The 21,328-nt window shown below is 39.4% G+C and overlaps 1 protein-coding gene across 1 annotated transcript; it reads left to right on the plus strand.

The window, feature by feature from the left end:
• Window positions 1-1,096: 1,096 nt before the first annotated feature.
• LOC139937169 (indian hedgehog protein-like) lies at window positions 1,097-19,465 on the plus strand. The gene is made up of 3 exons (XM_071932213.1): window positions 1,097-1,770; window positions 15,950-16,211; window positions 17,768-19,465. Exons 1-3 carry the CDS (start codon window positions 1,465-1,467, stop codon window positions 18,451-18,453), a joined length of 1,254 nt encoding a protein of 417 aa, XP_071788314.1. The 5' UTR covers window positions 1,097-1,464; the 3' UTR covers window positions 18,454-19,465.
• Window positions 19,466-21,328: the final 1,863 nt, after the last annotated feature.

Genomic DNA, 21,328 nt, shown 5'->3' on the forward strand with positions numbered 1-21,328 from the left:
GGTGTAAACAAGGAATTTTGACGTGGGTGGAGAGAGAGAGCGGGAGAGAGATTGTTGAATCAACTTAAAGAAGTCTTGTTGTATTACATCGCCCACAACTCAACGAGACATCTTGGGGTGAAATCTTGACGTCGTTGGATTTAAGATTGTGGATGTTTCCTGGTGGACTCGTTTCATTTATTTATCTGCAACGGAAGTATAAGTCTCGACTGCCCAGAGACAACACCCGCGAGATTTGCTGTTTTTTGTAAAATTGTATGTTGGTATTGGAGTTGCCATGGGAATCAAAGTGGTGTAAATTTGTAACGATCTGTGAGCAAACTGGTGAAAACGTCGAGAAGTTAAGTTACCGGTTCTTCTTAGAACCACCAGACCCATAAAGAGCGTTGTTGTATATGGTATCTTCGTAAATCTTACTTGATTGTGTCTCCACCATGCAAAGTTTCAAATCCTACTCATGCAAATGGTGTTACTGTAAACCTTACTAGATTGTATCTCAACCAGGGAAAGTTTCAAATCTTACTCATGTACATGATGCTACCGCAAATCTCACTAGATTGTTTCTGCACCATGCAAAGTTTCAAATCCTACTGATGTAGGCCTACATGGTATCACATCAAACCTTACTAGATTGTACCTCCACCAAGCAAAGTTGTACATGGTGTTACATCAAATCTAACTTGTAGATTGGATTCCCATCATGCGAAGTTTCAAATCCTACTTGTAAAGATCTAACAGGAATCGAAAAACACTTCATCGTGTACTCTTTGAGGCAAGATTGTATTTAAAGCTGAGGAACAGATCTACCGGACGATCTTAGTGGCATCCTCACCAATGTGACGTAGACTTGTACTTCAGTCACCTCGGTCTCCCAGCCTGCTCCCGCTCAGGCACACACTGGAGAAAAGACAACTAACCTCAAACAATCAACAACCCGGCCTTTGGACACACATGTTGGTGAGCCTGTCATGCCAGACGATTGGCCAATGAGAGGCCGGCCTGTGCCGGGCCGTCGGTGTTGTGTACACTGTGCATTGATCTTCGACGTGTCAATTGCACTGATTTGGTCTTCTACTACACCAGGCCCGTTAAAGGTAACGCCTCATAATCTAACCTACCATACCTGTTTGGAGTCCGACCTGAATGCGAATGTCTCGCCTCACCATCTACCAATCTCATCTCTAACAGAACACAGTCCATCTCGAGACTCTAACAACTGGAAAGTTTGAGATACTTGTTTTTTCTTAAAAGAGAGTTAACTTTGGGTCTCTTTGACACAGTGGCTAAACTCAACGCTAAGGTATCGCACCTACCAGCTGATGTAACTATAATGACACTGTTAACCATCAAGCAAAGAGATATGGCGCCACTCTACCAACAGTTACCGTAAAACGACTAGCAACAGATTATCCAGAGAGTGCGTTATCCAATGACACATTACAGGAATTGTGAAAAGCTGGCACAATGATACGTCACTCTCTGCTCCTACCAATCCTCTTCTTCCTGCTTCCTTGCCTCCTGTTGAGGAGCACCCAGGCCTGTACAGGGAGATCAAGTAAGCAGTCAAAAGGACCTCGCCAATCTACCCCGCTGCAGTTTCGCCAACGGGTGCCCAACGTGTCAGAGAATACCCTGGGGGCAAGCGGGCCTCCGGAGGGGAGAATCAGAAGTGATGACCCCAACTTTGATGAACTTCTGCCCCAGAATAACAATGCTGATATACTGTACAAGGATGAAGAAGGAACTGGGGCCGACAGGCGAATGTCAAAGGTAAACCTTAAATTTGTGTCCAAACTCACTTTCTGACATAAGTTGGAAACGAATATTTAATTATTTCGACCTTTATAACTGTTTTGAAGACGATACAGCGAAACGAGCTCCTGTTCTAAGTGACGTCATACATTTAAAACAAATCTAAGAATCATTTGCGTCGTTTCTAATGAATTTATTTTTGTTTTTCATACCTGACATTAATATTGACGTTGTGTATGGAATAGACATGGTTGGTTCAGGCGATTTACCACATGTAATGTCATGTGCGAAATGATAGAGTTCAACAAACTACTGATCATGGTCATACGTCATCACGTGGTATAGGCCTATCACACACTCAAAATCAGGTTGTAATTTGATTCAATATCATTTTATTAAAAGTCTTTGGACATTTTAAAACAAAATGAAAGTCGGTTTTGATGTATTTTAGATTGAGGAAATACAGTTGTGGATATTTGTGTTAAATTGATTTCAATCTCTAGCAACGTGGAGGACATTTAACGTGTTATCACCATGATTCAGCCTGCGGAACAAATACAGTCCTGTTTTACTAAAGTGTTAATATGTTATATATAAAGTCTATACTTGGTGACCGGTTCAGGACTGTGTACACTGTTGACTCTATCATCAAACAAACGACCGCAGAGAGAAAAGAAATGCACGCTGTGTACATAGTGCACCCCGTCCACAAGCTACAACTTTCAAGATACAAACAGCATTGCTTAACTACTCGCTAAATGGATTTCTTGTAAAAATCAGATTAAGGTTTAGCAAATAAGTTTTCTGTTAGATCAAGGTAGAAAAAAAAATGCCTTGAAAAATTCTCACATGAGTTGGTGGTTTTGGAGCGCTGGCTTCAGATGAGAGACGGGTTGAGAGTTTGGTTCTCTTTGTTACCGAGTTGCACCTACCCGCCTGCGCGTCGCCATAGCCCTTGAACAGTTTGCCTAAGCGATCACAACTCAACACTCTTTGCATTAGCACGAGGGTATGGAAATGAAGTGAAAATATTTTCCCAGCTTTTGGAATCCTCTTGCATTGTTCAAACCCTACTGGTGGTTTGGGCTCTGAAAACACAAGATTAGTGGACCTTGGTGTACGCAACGGTTTCACTAAACATCAAGAGGAACAAATAGAGGCGGAGGTGTGTGTTTTAACTTTTAACAACAATCATCGAAGTTGAGTAATCAGTAGACATCATTAACAAAGAAGGAACTTTTACCATCTGGGTGTCTGGGAGGAGATGTTTGACTGGGTTAAAAATAGATATCCATAAATTTAAAATCCCAGATGAACCGTGGATCTTGTTGGGCCAGTGATGCAATGAGCTGAAACACTTTATCATTGCTTGAATGCCAAGTTGAAGTAAAATTATGATAAATTCAGTCATTCATAAAAATTTAAAAAGACGAGACGTTTTACAAGGATGTGCTGAAGACAACGTCATGAGAAGTTGAAAGTATTTTCAGACAGGTTGGAACTAGCCAAAACATGTTAATTACAACCATGTTCTCAAATTCAATAGTCTTTCTAACTCTTCACTCACTGCTTAAAAAACTTACATTAAAAAAAGTCTGGAAAACTAAACGCAAAATCAACTGAACTTCTGAAGTTACCGATCCCAAACCCTGACAAAATGCCAGGCTGATGCAAAATGCATATGGTTTACAATAGACCCAAAACTGGAGTAAAGGTGTAGTTTTAACAGTCTCGTGTGACCTAAATTCCAGTTTATGCACACAGTTTTTCTTTTATTGTCTTGTCAAGTCAATGGATACGAACATGGCGTACATAAATACAGAGAGAATTGTATTGTGTGAAGAAAATACCCCGTTCTATTTGTGATGAAGTTAAAACTTCTGCAGATTTCAGAGTAAAAATGATCGCCGTTTTCTTTTGGTTGTTCGAGTTGTTAAAACCTACTTATGGTCATGTTTGTCTAGAACGTTTTGTTAAGGCCAGTGGAAGGTCACAATTCTTCCTACATTGTCATGAAGCAATGTTGTGCGGAAGCAACTGAACTGAACTATGTCCATAGCTTGGACTTTGATCCTTAAATTGACCAACGACAAACCCTGTCAGCTAAAATAGTTCCAGCTTCGCCGGACATTTTGAAATGTAAAAACGTATACACGCAGTTTCGGTCTTTGATTAAAACTGCAGTTTAGGTACATCACAGCTTTGTCACTGTGTTCGGTGGTTCTTTAAAGGCACAGGACACTATTGGTAATTACTAAAAATAATTGTTAGCATGAAACTTATTTGGTAATGAGCAATGGAGAGCTGTTGATGGTATAAATCATTGTGAGAAACGGCACCTTCTGAAGTAACATAGGTTTTTAGAAAGAAGTAATTTCTCACTCAAATATAAAAACACTAGGCCTGAAGCTTTTTTAAGCATCTGAAAGCACAAAGATCTTCTTTGCATTATGAGTCCTCATTTCTCATAGATTTGTTATTTTATGTAGGCCTCTTATATGTCGGGATACACCAAGTGAGAATATTGGTCTTTGACAGTTACCAAACGTGCCAGTCTTTAACCAGATCAATAGAGACATGCAGCTACGTCCAGCATAGTTAATTATCAACCCTAACATTACTTAACCCCAAAGTACCGTTTAGCACAGCCATGTAATTCAACCTGAACCTGGGTACACTCTCCCGGTCACTTGTCTTGGTTTTTGGTCTGAAGTTTTTGGCAGGCAACCGTTACTTTTCCCAAACAATAACAACGCCCTATTACCCTTCCGTAGTCGACCCTAACACCTTACGTCGGCACTTACTCGATAATTGTTCTCAGTCGAGGGCTTATATTGAGTCACAAAAGAGCAATTTTGTACCCTTTCTGGTCAATGAATTGGAGTTTTTTCCCTTGGTCATTGTTCAAACAACGTTAGACCGCGGTGGTTAGACACACACACCGGGACGAGACGGTGGGCTCAAATGACGGTGGTTTGCCCGGCCAAATGAGTTCATGCACGGGCGATGTATTTTAGGCATGGGCACCGGGCAAACAAACCATGGCACTTTTTTTTCTCAACAGGCTCCCCTGTTGTAGAATTTGAGGCTCGACTGCCCTTGAAATATAATGTGCGATTTATTTTCATCCTTTAACTAATAAAGACATAGTAAAGCTAATGTAAAAAAGCTGGTTCGCAGCTGCGTATGTAAAAACGTCAGATTAAATGGCACATTGACAGTTGGACACTATAGCAATATATGACGATGCATATGACATTATTTCAGCATTATTTCACGTAAAGGGCCTATACTTTGACTTTGAGTTTTGTAGGTCAGTCTGCTCCCACATAAAAAAGTCTTGAACAATTGAGTTAAACGAAGTTCCTTTTATGAACTTTAATTTCCAGGGTGACACGAAACCGCCAAACTGGCGCTAGCAGTCCTTATCAAACATGTTTGGAAGTTGTTTTTATTCTCCTATAAACTAGATAGTATACCAACCACTGGGTCGAACCACTAGATATTCAATATCGTGGGACACCAATGTGTATTAAACACATTTGTTATATTTACAGGGTAGTCAAGAAGTGAATAACGACTTGAGAAATTCTAAGTGGGACACTCGAATGCATACCATGTAGCGTCCAAAGATCGAGGACATTTGAAATCGTAAAAATGACATTTGACTAAAACACCGCACACAGTCATTCATTCATTCATTCATCCGTCTCATCATTGGTCTGATCTATGGGGTTGTTTGATGATAAGAACTGGAAATTATTTCAGTTTGAGCAATAAAACAATTAGCTCAATTTATGGGTCGTTAAAATGTGTTGACGTCATGCAGAGATCCTTACAGGTTTAGTGTTGTAACATCAGAGTCTGCTTAGTAACGAGTTTCATTAACGTTGTCCCTTAAGGGTCTAGGTACTTTTTGTATTAAAAAAAACCCACCATGTCCACAGATTTACACTAATCTTACACAGTTTGAAAATAATGATAGTAGAAAGCTTCCCTGAAAATATTACGTGCTGAGGTGCTGTAGTTTTTGAGAAATGAGTAAAACAATGTCATGAAAATAATTTTCATCTCAGTGATCATGAGACGAAAATTATTTTAGCATGTAAAAACGTGTTTTCATAATATTGCTTTACTCATTTCTCAAAAGCTACAGCACCTCAGCAACTATATTTTAAGGTATGCTTTCTATTATCATTATCTTCAAACAGTGTAAGTTTAATGTGAATCTGTAGCGATGTGTTTTGTGTTAACTAAAAAAATACCCAAATTAAACTCAAAACAAAATATTGAACTTTTTGGCCAGGCCCATGAGTGCACTGTATACATCTCTCACTTCCAAGTCATACACTCTCATGAAAGCATCATACTCTAACATCTTGGACCAATAGTTCGCTGTGCCTCAGAACTAAAGCATTAACGTTGCCTTAAAAGAAATTAAACGCCAAAAAACAAATCAACTTTCTGGCGCGACTTTTGGGTGTGGCTCTCATGAGTGTATTATATCGTATCTTTCAATGCCAAGTCATGCACGCTCACGACGCCATCATACTTAAACCAGTTTGGACCAATAAGTCGCTGTCACCGAGGCAATCTCAGTAATGTTAGCCAAGTTTGTGGGTGCACTCAGAGCTAAGTACAATGTAATAACAACCCAGTTTCCTCGTGGCAATGAAGACACTTTCAAATTACTTTCTTTCCCGCCTAATTCAAACCGTCACTCTGAGACTTGATGATGGCCATCTCAGACAGACACTTTCCAGTCGATTCGTAATACAGTGATTCCCCTGAATGATGAAACGCAGGCTGTAGTATCTTCAGGCTTCACAGCTAGCATAGACCTACTGTATTGTCATTATAGTCTCCCATTTAACACTGAGTTCAACAGATTTTTTTTTAAGTGTAATGGGTCCTAGGGCTCTGACGTTAAAAAACTTTATATTTTCTTGCGATGAATTAAAGAAAACAAATTGATCAATGAATTTTCAATGGGCTTCTGACATCGCACTATGGAGTGGGCGTGGTTTACATTAATTACGTCATAGCAAAAGGAAACTTTAGATGTTGCATTATTGATGATGAAGCAGACACATTTATGGAAACAACCTTGGGTATTTGGGTATAGTGGTTTTTTTTTTTGTACAAGTTTGGAGAGTTAGTCCCCAGTGAGATATATGTACAGCTTCATGCATTATAACAAATAAGCCTATTCATTTAACTGGATGCAGGTAAACCAGGCCATTACTATGCCGGTAAGCAAGTAAATGCAGAGTGGAGTGGCAGGTTTTTATCCAACAAAACTACTCATTTATTTTTAGCATTTCTTGTATTGCGAAATAGAACTGTCTGTCATTTTACGAGACATGAAAGTTGACGGCTGTCAAATAGACATAACTTCCTCTATGTGGTAAAAAGGTATACACGACAATTTCGCGTGTCACTGCTGGAACTGAAAGAGCACCGACAGACACGCACACACTTCGTTAGCGCCAAAAACCGAAGGCAAAGTCGTTACGGAACGAGTGAGGCGGGGTTTAGACCAACCAGCCAGAAAACATGTCACAATGCTTTGAATTGAGGGCATAGTGTTGTAACAACATTCATTACGTTTCCACTAGTGGTTCGCCAACAAAAGGCGCGATTCTCACGGCAGATATACGCCAGGGTTTTTTCATTCCTGGAGGAGTGAAAACAAATCCACGGGGAAGTTCAATTTTTACAGGTGGGTCTGAGGAGTCTGATACCCAGGGTCTCTCCTTCAGCCGGAATCCCCTTGGGTCAGACTGGGCTTCGTGGTCGATCAAACAACGGAGATTTAAAATCCGCTACTGTTGTTCGGTTTTGAGTTTGGATTTAAATCCAGCACGGGAGAATCCGTCTTCGTAGACGATTCAATGAGAAATGGTATCCGTAATTGGCGCGTCGAGTCTGCTCCGAGGCAAGGAAGTTATACGCCTGCTGGTTGTTGACACCCCATAGTGTAGAGGTCGGTTTAGTCCATTCATAATAACCTGTAAATACAGCGCGTAACAAGCAGCGACTTAAACCCGTTCTAATTTGGACAAGACTGCAAGCATTTGCAAGCCGCGTTCACCAGTCAATACGTCTATAACCCAGGCCTGATACAGTCATGGAGGCAACGAAGGCGATTGCCTCCATGCCCCCAGGTGCCCCTGATGCACTTAAAATGATCAGGTAGAAATTTACAAGTTCCTTTATACAGGGTGACCTTACGAAGGAGAAAATGTATTGGTGCCCTTACAACAACGAAGCAGACCGGATTGCTAACCGCCGCCACAGTCTGCAACACACACACTATTTCATCTGATATCAAACTTATATCATTTCGATAATCATTTTAAGGTCATATTTCTTATTTATTCTAATCATTTGGCAAACTGACCGCAGGTCTAGGCCGTTCTTCCACCTGCAAATTGTTACGAAATGAAATAAAGGAAAACATTTATTTTTAGGGTACCCGTTGAATATAGTGTCGTTTTAGAGGCTTGTACCAATAGGGTTTTTGAAAACCTTAATGGTGAAAGAGAATTTGAGGACAAAGTTTCCCCTTCAAAGTTATAACATTATATACACCTCAAATCGCTCAAAAATCTTGTTAGTTCAAATATCATCCTGGGTTACTTTTAAACAGTCGAAGAATAAAAAACAATTTTGGTTTTTCTAGTTAACAGGTTTGTGACGTTTAGACCTATGACGAAATGTCTTGTTTTGAGTGTTCTGTAAATCGTTGTTTATGACGAATATATAAATATTGACTTATTGCTGGGCAATCAAAATGTGAGATTTGAAGAGGATTTCTGGAATGATAAGTGTCTGTAAATCGAGGTCATTATTCTAACGAATGACTCTTTACCCAAATCCCTTCCCAAGGGCAATTTATATTTTGAACTTATAAACTATCTGTTCCTATCAATATACAATATCAAATTGCAATATCTCTAATTGGTATTATAACTCATGTGGAATTGTACATTTTCTGTAGATAAATTGTGAGGATGTTTTTCAATTTATTGACCTCATAAGTGGTCGGGGTGTTAAATTACGCAAATGAGATGAGTTGTTATGCAACGACAAGACGGGTGCAAGCTGTTGAAGTTAACAACCAAGAGAAATGATGTCGTGTATATTATGTTTAAAGATTGATATTTTTGACATTGTAAGATTTGTCAAAATCTAGAATTACTCTTGGCTATTTTCAAGTCAGATTTCACTATTAACAAGCTTGATTTGTCGCAGGGTTATATTTTTATTTCGGTTAAAAACGTCAATAATAATTATTGTAAGGTGTTTTTTGGCAAATCACACAACCTGGCAAAACGTCAGGATACCAAACAAACGATTTGGCACAAAGTCTATTAGATTGACAAGCAGACTTGTTCTTTCATGGGACAAGTTGACAGAAGGAGTTAGTTGGAAAACTTGTCTCGTAGCAAAAGCAAACACACATTGTTCACTCAAAGGATTAGGTACACGTCCATCATGGCAGTCATTATGGAATGCAGAGTCACAAATCTAAAATAAAAACAAGGAATAAATACAGACTGAAAAGGTACCTTCTAAAAGCTAAGAATTTCCCAATACATCCGCCTGGGCTAAACGCGACTTGACAAACATTATCAAACCAGACCACAATGCAAACTAAAGCCACAAGTCAAACAACATTTTCAGATTACGTCGATCTCTAATTTGAATAGTTTCCTATTGATTAACCATAGCAACAATGATGTTTTTAAAATTTGTTTATGCAAGTTCGCCCAAAACAAGGCTAAACGTCACTCTAGGTAAAGGGATACAAGGAAGAAAACATAGACATGCAAAAACTCAGTGGAGCTGAAGGTAGGAATTGATATTCCTCTTAAAAGATGGCACATGGAATTCAGTGCACATTTTAAAAACAAATTTAAAGATTAATAAGATCCCATTTTTTTTTTTTTAACCGTTTGATTATTTTAATCCTATATATAATGTAATAACATACATCTAACTTCAAAAGGTGGTCGCAATTTTGAGCTATCACCGAAAATCGGAAGCGGTTATGTCCACGCAGGAAGATCCGTACCGGAAAACACAATCTGAGAAAGATTTCATGCAGAAACGTTTTTCAGATTGCAATATTTTCATTCCTAAGAATGGCGTTTTCTCAAAATGTTGCACGCCATAAACTGCTGCAGTGCACCAACGAACTTTCTATGGTGATTAATTTCTGGACTATTATACCAAAAGGTATACTCCCCATACCTATGCGACATGCACGATTGACCATTGATAAGTGAACTACTAACTCAAAAAGTTATTTAGATATCATAAGAGACTGTGACATCTCAACAGAAACGGTTAGACTCAACACAAAGACATTTTAAAGTACACAGTGCCATAAGAACATTGCTTAAAGGCACTTGGTAACTGTCAAAGACTAGTCTTCTCACTTGCTGTATCCCAACATATGCATAAAATAACAAACCTGTGAAAATTTGAGCTCAATCGGTCATCAAAGTTGCGAGATAATAATGAAAGAAGAAAAGACCCTTGTCACACGAAGTTGTGTGCGTTTAGATGGTTGATTTCGAGACCTCAAGTTCTAAATCTGAGGTCTCGAAATCAAATTCGTGGAAAATTACTTCTTTCTCGTAAACCATGGCACTTCAGAGGGAGCCGTTTCTCTCAATGTTTTACACCATCATCCTATCCCCATTACTCGTCACCAAGAAAGGTGTTATACTAATAATTATTTTGAGTAATTACCAATAGTGTACACTGTCTTTAAATTAAGCCTACGGTACTTCTGACATGTGGGGCGAAGTCTCCATTTCGCCCCGTCACGCCCCAGATCTGCCAGTAACAAAACGCAATATTCTTCATCCCAGACCAAGATATAACAAAACCCTGCCTATGAGTAATATGATAGTCATCCAGCTCATGAATACAAGCTTTTTTCCAATGTAGATTATACAATTAATAGAAAACTCGAATCCACCAATATGTGTGTCAACCACCTTTGCATTGTGGTACTTCCTTCCGTAAGACCGACGAGAATAGAGCGAGCGGTCGATTGCCCCGGTAGCTCCCCCTGGTAAAACACCCTCCTTACGGCCCAGCCTAATCCCCTCGCCCGACGGTTGTTTCCCCTTCTCCTTTTGTAGTAAAAAAAGATGTAGTTTAATGCTCGCCACCGGTTTCGACTTTGACCTAAATCCCCCTTCTACGGTTTCTGTTTGAGGTGTGTGGGTTTTATCCATCTTCGGTAACGGGGCTTCAAACATGCACTTTGTGGGAGCGTGTTCGAGAGGACATCGACATTGAACTATAGGGGAGCCGGTAGGGCCTAGAATCTAGCTTTGATGCGGTAGTCCAATTTGTCAAGTTTTGTGTGCCCCTTTTAGAGAGTTGTGACTTTTGTGAAAAGGACCCATTTAAGATTGATGACCGGTAGGCTATGCGGGAAACCCGCATACTTTCCAAACCAAAGTAAATCAAAGTTTAATCATGATTTAATGATTTAATGATTTGTTTTCCTCCCATTATATCTACAACTGAAACTTTTTTTTTCTTATCTAATTCATTGGCTACTTGGCTAGTACAGTGCGTATAGTCCTTGACGTCACAACCAGAATAAATTAAATGAAACGAACATAACTTGTTTAACTTTAAGCGGTAGGTATCGAATCATTGAAAAAGTCACACATTATTTTATGCAAAAGTCGTATAACTAATTAATCACACAGGTGACGCTATTTTGTGAGCAAGTTAGTAGCACTTTGAAAGAACAATTTCTGCAGTACACGCATTATTAAGAAATTTAAATTCTAGTTCCAAATTCGCAGGTGTTACTGGTTAATCCTCAAACCTTTGTTAGTACTTAGGCCTACAGAGTACTTTATCTTTCGGATGTTACCACAGCAACTTTTAAGGTATTAGCGACGGATTAGTGTAGTTAATCCCATGAACTAATCTAGCAAAACTTTCAGATCATAAAAACTTCGTCACAGCGCTATGTAATTATAGAGCTGAATTTAGACACCTCGAAGTCATCAGAGGCTGTCCAACCTTTATGCAAGTAGTTAGGATTTGTTCATGTTATTTTAGTTCAAATTACTGGGCTACGCCTCTCTTAACATTTATGCATGAGGTACGTCACAATGCTAACTCAAATCGAGGCGATGGGCGCAGCCACTGCAAGTGATGGGGGAAGTGCGCCCATAGCCTCATTTTGGGTAAGAATTATGACGTCATGCATAAGTATTAAGAGAGGCGTATGTATAAGTGAAAGCCACAATACCAGAATTATGTAAGCTTTAAACAAATAATTGTGCTACCTGTTAGGATTTTTTTAGAAAGACGCTCTTAAAATGTTTCCCTGCGTTCGTCTTCCTGTTTTGATAGGCCTTTTAAACTGTTACGTCTTAATATTTAAATGATCTTTAGCGTTGTTTTTTGCATGACTTTAATGTCTTGCCTCAAATCCTCCTTGCGTTTTGCTCTTTTATGGTATTTGGGAGACATACTGCCTGATTGGCTTTTTTACCTGTATGCTCTCTTGTGCATATTTTAATGTTGGTTGTATACTTGTTAAGTTTTTTGCACGAATTAATATTATTGCTATTAAGTGAAATACTTAACTTTACGAACTTCAAACTGGAGATGCAATTAGTCAATTAACTGATCACCGAAATAGAATTTGTCTTTTCACTACGTCAGTTTCTTTCATTGACAGTCACTATCGCATAAATCATGCAAAGAAAATTTATTGCAAGTAATTTTGATCCTTCCAAAAAAAGGGGGTCTTAATTCCCTTGAGTTATTAAAATAACATTTCTTTTCTGTGCCCAACGTCCTAATTTATGTTTGTACAGCATTAAATCCTTCAGTCTATTGTTAAACCATCTTTTGTCGATTGCCCTTCAATGGTTACTGGTTTCGCCAAAGGGTATATTTTTGGTTTATCCCAAGCCAGTCCATGCCGCAAAGTCCCGTGTTTTGAACCGATGACAGGGCCTTCGACCCCCGGTCCGTTAACTTCCCCCTTTCGGTGATTCTTATAACTGTATTTCTGTGCCACTAGTACATTTCTGCAGGGAGGGATTTTGATTGTGCTTTATTTTGCCAACATGTCAGCAGTTATTACCATTATCAGTGGATTAGCTACGACCTTGTTCAATTTACAAAGTCTTTTAGAGATACCAGTTCATGGCGATTGTAAGCCATTGGTTTTTGGGAGTATTGTGCCCATTGTGCCTAAAAAAAACTCTAATTACAAAATAGCTGTAGTTATAAGCTTGCGCAATGTCCTTTTTGTTACAAAACGTCACGCTTAGTTGTTTGGCCTTATTTAAAGTGAATAAAATCACATCGCAAATAATGGCCCAATTAGAAGTGAACAAAATCACAAGTATTATTCCATTTGCCAATCAGTCTATAGTTCATGCACTATACTTTCCATTGTTTTCAAATAACAAACTTAAATTGGATGTAATTGAATGGAATCGTTGATAAACCCCCTCACCCCCAAAAATAATAATAATAAAAACTTTAGGTATATCCTGTTTTTAAAAGCCTCTGGTTGCGGTTATTGAACGCACTTGCTCCCGGCAAAAGCACTTTTTTTGTTGGAGGGGAGCGGTGGCCACTCAAAACCTGGTGGGGGATTTGTTCCGTAAAAGCGGGGAACAATCTCGAACACAATCCCCATCCGTCCCTGATTTCACGGACCGCTCCACACGTCAACACACTCAGGGCTCTTGATTGGCACTTGGTATCCTCAGGCAAATACATAGGAAGTGAAAAAAAGTTTGTATTTTTACTCCTTTTTTGTTGATGTTTCGGGGGGGGGGGTTGTCTAGCAGTGAGACACGCTTTCATCAGTGAATATGTGTAATGTTGTGGATGTGGTGAGGAAGGGAGTGGGGTTTCTGCCTGCTTGGTGTTGGGTGTAAGTTCTATGATCCTAGACGACCGATTTTGATGAGGTTTATGGGCCATGACAAAACATAATCGGTTGGCCTTCACCGTGTAATGCCAAGATTTCTTGCTATTTAAATCTGAAAGTTGGTTCTCAAAGTGTTTAAACGATGATTTCTCATTAATGTTATCATGTTCTTCCATGTGGTTTTAACTTAAAAGTCATTCCATAGAGCAACCAATTTACGATTTGTTTCTTGAAAGTAAAACTGTGGATCCACTCCTTCACAAATCAAGGTGTTGCGCCATTTTTTAAGAAGCCTTACATGTCAACAACAATTTACTGATATTAATATTGCTTAAAGCCACCACCTGTTGGCGCGAAAAACAACCTCCTAACCTATACTGATGGGCTCGTTTGTAAAGAATAAAACAGATATGAGGCCGTGAGTCACGAATTCGTGGACACCACCCCGGCCCCACGATACCTAAAGGCACTTGACACTATTGGTCATTACTCAAAAAGTTTGTTAGCATAAAAACTTACTTAGTAATGAGCAATGGAGAGCTTTTGGTAGTATAACACATTGTGAGAAATAGCTCCCTCTGAAGTAACGTAGTTTTTGAGCAAGGGGTAATTTCTCACTCAATATTAAGAAACTTCAGGTCTGAAGTCTTTTTTCGGCATCTGAAAGCACACAAATTTGTGCAACATGGGTGTTTTTTTCTTTCATTATTCTCTTGCAACTTCGATGACCAATTGGGTTCGTGATGGGATACACCAAGTGACAATACTGCCTTTGACAAATACCAAAGGTGTCCTGTGCTTTTAACTCGCATTAATTATTGACCAAGCGCAAAACAAAGTTTAAATGACATGATCAAAAAACATCCGCTTGGCCTGTTTTCTTTTAAATGTTAGCTTTTAAAACGAAAACAATGTTCGATCAAGTGATGGGAGATTTACCATCAGACCTGAAGTGTTTGAGGTTATGTTTCATGGAAACGGTCAGCTGTCCTGGAGTGCCAGTATGGAACCCTCCACAGTCAGCTGTCCTAAGAGTAGCCTACCAATATGGCAAGCCTCGATTGGTACCGGTCGACAAAAGGCCCTCAAGAGTTCATTAGCGGTCGTTCGGACCTTAGGGTTGTAACACTTGGACCTTTGATTTGCCGAAGGGTATAAATCACTGACCAATATTACAACCTCAATGGGGATCCTTAAACAAATGAGGAAACCTCCCCCCCCCCCTCCCTCAAGATTCTGGCTGACCGCAATTATTACGCTAAAAATATCTCCGCTTTGGGAATGGAAATGGCCTGCCCGCCCTGCACCGGGTGTGTGCTTGTATTCTTTCCTGGCTTATCCGTTCTGCATACTCAGTGCGAGTTTGTTGCCCCCTCTTGATCGAAGAGTCTCAATACAAGAGGGTCACTTTGAACATTCCACCTGGGTCCTTGAGAATGTCACCTGATGATGTTTAAGGATGACTCCAAGTCAGGTCTCGAAGAGATTTTTTTAAACTGAACGAAATCACTGCAAGTCACCTTTTATGAAAGCAAAGCAATAGTTTCAGGCTAACTCGACATGCTGCACTTAGCCGTTGCAGAACTTATCGGCGTCATTCGTCCAATCAGAATCATACACAGAACTTAACAATACCGAAATGTGCACTCTCGATGGAACTTTTTGTCAAGTATTACACCGTTAGGGAATTTTGGTTGAACAAAGAGCGGTACTTGAACCCACAACCTCCAGATTAATGTGCCGGCACTCTACCAACTGAGCTTCATATATGCATTATATTTGTGGTGGTCTCCCTGTTTTGTCAATACTCTCTAAATGTAAAAGAGTGAAAAACACCACTCTTTACATTTCGAGCTGTCCCTCATTATGGCTCTTCAAAAAGAGTGGTGGTTATTTCACTCTTTTAGAGGGGTTTCACTCCAGGACAGAGTGAAAAATCACTCAAAAAGATGCAAACTTCAATCTAAAAGAGTGGAACACCACTCGAAAAAGAGTTGTCCATATGGCTCTTAAAAGAGTGCTTTTTCACCCTTTTAAAGAGAGTTCGGGGCATTTTCATTGAAATTTCTTATACAATAATTTTGTTTAATGTCCTACATGTCAGAGTTTGTGAACAAAAGTTCGACAACTACAGAACTAAGAAGATGTTATGTCCAGGGATAGAAACTATGGAGGGAAAAGTTCCCGATCATAATCAATAACATGAACTTTAGGTTTTTTTTAACTAATTCTTTTTTGTGTTTTTCTTTCCAGAGGTGCAAAGACAAGTTGAACTCTCTGGCCATTTCGGTCATGAACCAATGGCCCGGTGTCCAGCTTCGTGTGACCGAGGCATGGGACGAAGATGGGCTTCACATGGAAGACTCACTTCACTACGAGGGGCGGGCAGTAGACATCACCACGAGTGATAAAGACCGGTCCAAATACGGCATGCTGGCCCGTCTAGCCGTGGAGGCCGGCTTCGACTGGGTCCATTTTGAATCCAAGACCTGGATCCACTGCTCTGTCAAGTCAGGTAAATAAAAATGACCTTCCACATGTGCAACTTTGTAGGGTTACACAACCATGCTAAAATTAAGCAAGGGACCCATGTATAATTGTGTAAAGGGCTTATAGCCCGGTCATACTTCTTAGGTCAATAACATGAACTTATTCCCTTACTCTTTGGAATTGCGATGCAAATTTTGACGTCACAAATTCGCAACGAATAATTCGCACCAGTTGAGCTGTGCTGAAACCGTGAGCCATGTGACGTCAAAACTGGTATCGCATTCACAGGAAGTATGAACCGGGCCTTAGTCAACAATATCTCCCTTGGTTCCTTGGTTCGACCATGGAGGAATTAGACCGATGCTCAACAAATAACGCAGTTATTCTACAAGTTAATTCGGTGCTGTCCTTTTTAGAGTCAATTATTACACAAAATATGGCGCCATTTTGGATGACAACACTAATGCACATCTGGCGGCTATCCACAAAGAATAAAGAAATAATCTCAAAGTTGTGCTCTATTTGGCTCATCCATCATTACCGCTTGATAACAAAATTCCACTCATGGACACGATTGTATACCCGGACCATTTCGGAAGCACACTAGCTCCAGTTAACCCAGTTAAACACCGACGTAATTGTACCGCAATGTTTACTGACTGAGATATCACGACCAACAGAAAAGTTTTGTTATCAGTCACCAACAAAAGAATCGCTCTAAAGCGGACTGCGAGGGGTCAGAGTTCAAAGTTCATGTTGTCTTTCTCTCTACTACACCCGAAACTAGTGTCGCTGTTTGCTGTAGTATTCTGGTTGTAGGGTTAGATGATAAAAATACAAAACTTGTCCCAAGTGAACTGTATTGCCACGAAGGGAACATTTAGCTGTAGGTATTCAACCCTGAGCCTCTAGCAAATAGAGTTGGGCCTCCCTCCATCCACGGGTCCGCTTCGCAGATTTTTGTACATTTCTGTAATAATGGCTCGCATTGTACGAAAGGTTGATCGGGAGGCGTAGTGCCAGTGGTATCTTTCCTCGCCCTCCACCTATGGGACCCCGGTTCGAATCACACCAGGGCACTATGTGGATTGGGTTTTCAGTCTCTTATACCTGAGAGTGCGTGCATGGTTTTATCTGGAATAGGTCTCTGATGGTTTCTCCCACATCTAAAACTGAAACGTATTTCCTTGCATTTTCTAAATTGGGTTATTGGATAGTACAGTGATTAAGTTCACGTTTCTTTAGAGTCTTTGGTTTCACAACCAGAATAAATTATATTTAACTAAGTCAAATCGTCCTGCTGTTAATTTGTGTTGATTACTTAAACGTGAAACAGAAGGAGGACGACCTTTCAATCGACGGTCATTATTTTATGTTGTCTGAAATGAACAAAATCGTCGATTTTTCAAAACGGGTTAAGCGTGTATCAGATTTAAAGTCTATGTAATAATATTAGTCAATGAATTACAATAAACACTGTGCAGATCCTTGGCACAAAATAAGCAACAGTCACACAGTGTATTGAGTGACGTCATCACGATTTCTAATTATGTCATTTTTTCTCTTTCTGTCTCGATTTAGATTCGTCTGAAGCTGCTAAATCCGGTGGCTGTTTTCCGTCGGACTCCCGAGTCGTTCTCCAAAACGGCATGACAAGGACAATGGCGGACCTTCAAGTCGGTGAAAAAGTCGCTGTGATCGACAGATTTAGCGGACATATCACGTTCAGTGACGTCATCACATTTTTAGACCGAAAACCAAGCAAAGATACCTTGTATTACGTCATCCAGACGGATCGAGCTGGCTACACGTTGACATTGACCCCCCAGCACGTTGTCTTTGCTTCAGACACAAACTCAAGCTTCAGCAGTCACAGCAGGGCCATGTTCGCCAGTGATGTACATACGGGCCAGTACCTTTACACCACAGTACATGATCATGACAGAGAAGCAAAACTCCAGCCTGCTAGGGTGACTGGTGTCTCCAAAGTCACAAAAACTGGGGCATATGCCCCCCTCACGTACCACGGTACTCTGCTGGTGAATGGCGTTGCAGCCTCCAACTACGCAGTCTTGGACGTTGATTGGGTATCGCATGCTGTCTTTGCACCAGTCAGGTGGTGGCATAGCATCAAACAATATACCATGGGACCAGTGGAAAATGACCTGTCTACCAGTGGTCAAGTTCACTGGTATCCTTCGTTTATGTACAAAATCACCAAACCATTCGTTGGCAGATGGTACCATTCAGATGTCATCGATGTATAAATGTGACAACTTCGGTGACGCACATCAAGTAGTCTGCATTCCAGAGGTTATCATCAAACAATATCTCATGGGACCAGTGGAGAATGACTTGCCTACCAGTGGTCAAGTTCACTTGTATCCTTCTTTTCTGTACAAAATCACCAACCATGTGTCGTCAGCATTCAGCATGTACAATCGATCAAACACAGTCTCTGCAGTATGTTCATCTAAATGTACATGTACTTTCAACTTTCAACTTTTAACTCCGTGACTTCGGCTGAATTTAAACACTGTGGTTTGAATTTTTCGTTTTTTTCCGCAGTGACGAGTGAATGGTGTTGTCCAGTGTAAAGGTATACCAAAAACTGACCGTTGGTTTCCGCGTGTCGGATAACAGTCCGACCATCCAATAGTCGTGAAGAAAACGAAGAAGCATCTAAGATTCGTCTCTTCAAATTTCATAAAGTAAATTGACATCAGAAACAAAGTTTCCGAGCAGGGTCGCCAAGAAGCCGCCAATGCAAGTCCTTTGTAAAACTTGATAATAATGTTTTCTATTTTCTATAACTGTGCTTTACGAAGCTCGATGTAGTAATTTAAATTGTGACTTTTTTTCCAAGAAAGGAAACATTTATATTATTCGTAATACACTGTACTATAAATACTTCTCAATCATATTGTCTTATTTTGTTTAACAATCCTATGAAATAGGTAATGTTATTATGCTAAAATTAGCCTAAACATTATTGGTATCAAGCTAACGAAGTTATACATTAACCACTAGAGGGCGCACTTTACCATGTGACCCGTGTTGACAATGACGTACTCAACGCACACCTTTTAAAAAGATGTCAACAACGAGGATAATCAGTAACAATAGCTTTTACTACACTACTAGCATTGGGCCAAATTGTTCCTTACCGCCCATTCCACATTGAGATGTCCAATTAAGAACCCATATCTCCAAATGAAGTGAGCCACAATCGGGAATAAAATCGAACATGGGCATGACTTACCTACTTAAAAAAATAAAGATAATGCAGTTTTAAAATGACAAAGGGGTCATTCTACCTCATCAGCAATTCAAAGTTAAGACATTCTGGAAGCTAATAAACCACAATATTATGTATTAGATAGTAAAATTGGACCAAAGTATTTAACTTCTGTGTATAAAGTTCTGAATTTTCTACCAAAATTGATCACATTTTCGTGAGCAATCAATTATTAAAACTCTTAAAGTTAATGCGATGAAATAATTTAAGAGGTGGTACAACATGGTTGCAGCAGCGGCGTTTAAACTAAATACAAACAATATAACCGCCCAATTGATAACAGTTGTCCAACTGAAGGAAAACAAGTGCTAAAGTTAACAGAAGATTTTCTTGAAGTAGTCTCGTTTTAGATGACAAAATCATGGAAAATAAACTTATTTCTGAGAGACAGCCTTATAAGCTTATTAAACCAAAAACTAAAATAAAACAAAAAACAAGCAAGCAAACGCCCCAACAAACAAATAAACGACAAGTCACCAATAGATGGATTATCGACCGCCATATTGATTACAAACAATGAAAAAGTGCACGCCACAACTCTCAGCCAATGATAGCCTTTCACGTGTGCACGTTTCATCAAAGATGGTGGTCAATGACGTCACAAATGCAACTCATCTATACCATAGAGTTATATATAAGAACTATACAAAAACCGTTTGACAAAATTGGCAGACAGTTTTAACAATTTTGTCACATTCGGTAGTTTGAGGAATTTTAAAAACTTTTTGTTTTCTCTCCTGCAAACTCAACGCGGCAAACAAGTGTCGAGACTTCCTCTGCCCTGAAGCATGGATAAATAATAATAAATTATCAAGAATCAATATCTGTCAGTTTTGTGAAAGTTGTTCCGGTCTACTACTATACAGTACACTGCACTGTCAGTATCATTACAGCTTGATTTATTTTCATGCATTATTGGAACTCGTGTATTTGTTTTTGTTTTGGCTTTTTGTCGGGAGGGGGGGGGTTGTGAATTCTGTCTTTGTTGTGGAACCATAAGCTTCGTGTAAAGATTTTGAAACATTAATTTTGATATTCTGAATATTCGTTTTTAAATTTGTTAAGATATTTGAAAATATGTTGTAAAAAGTCAAAAATGTCAAAACGCTTCATTATGCAAAAAATGTACAAATTTAGATGTCAAAAATATATATATTTGTTTTTTAAAGCTTTTTGTGCATAATTTAATGTAATAAATTGATTTCTTTTATCTATGAACGTGTATTCAAACTGCAAGAAAGTGCTGGGAAGTGAATATTGATTTGAATTTTTGTCTGGTGGTGTATCTGTCTATGTATCGCTACCCAATGTGTATTAAAAGCAGTGGACACTATTGGTAATTACTCAAAATAATTATTACAATAAAACCTTTCTTGGTAACGGTCGATTAATGGGGAGAGGTTGATAGTATAAAACATTGTGAGAAACGGCTCCCTCTGAAATAACATAGGGTTTTCGAGACCTCAGAATTAGATTTTGAGGTCTCGAAATCAAGCATCTGAAAGCACACAACTTCGTGTGCCAAGGGTGTTTTTTCTTTCATTATTATCTCGCAACTTTGACGACCAATTGAGTTCAAACTTTTACAGGTTTGTTATTTTGTATATATGTTGAGATACACCAAGTGAGAATACAAGTCTTTTACCAATAGTGTCCAGTGTCTTTAAGAAAACAAGGTTCAAGCCCGGTTCATACTTCCTGTGAAAGCGAAGCGAATTTTGACGTCACAAAGTTGTTCCTTCGCAGTAGGAGAGTTGAGCACAATTGAACTGTTGCGAATTATTCGTTGCGAAATTGTGACGTCAAAATTGGTATCGAATGAAGTAGGTATGAACCTGGCTTTA

The sequence above is a fragment of the Asterias amurensis genome, chromosome 5 (assembly GCF_032118995.1).
Source record: "Asterias amurensis chromosome 5, ASM3211899v1".
NCBI lineage: Eukaryota > Metazoa > Echinodermata > Asteroidea > Forcipulatida > Asteriidae > Asterias > Asterias amurensis.

What these genes read in the sequence shown, in the direction of transcription:
- LOC139937169 (XM_071932213.1), top strand. Translation starts at nt 1,465, where the DNA reads ATGATACGTCACTCTCTGCTCCTACCAATCCTCTTCTTCCTGCTTCCT. An exon ending in CCGACAGGCGAATGTCAAAG is followed by an intron (nt 1,771 to 15,949) that starts GTAAACCTTAAA and finishes TTTTCTTTCCAG; the next exon opens with AGGTGCAAAGACAAGTTGAA. An exon ending in CCACTGCTCTGTCAAGTCAG is followed by an intron (nt 16,212 to 17,767) that starts GTAAATAAAAAT and finishes GTCTCGATTTAG; the next exon opens with ATTCGTCTGAAGCTGCTAAA.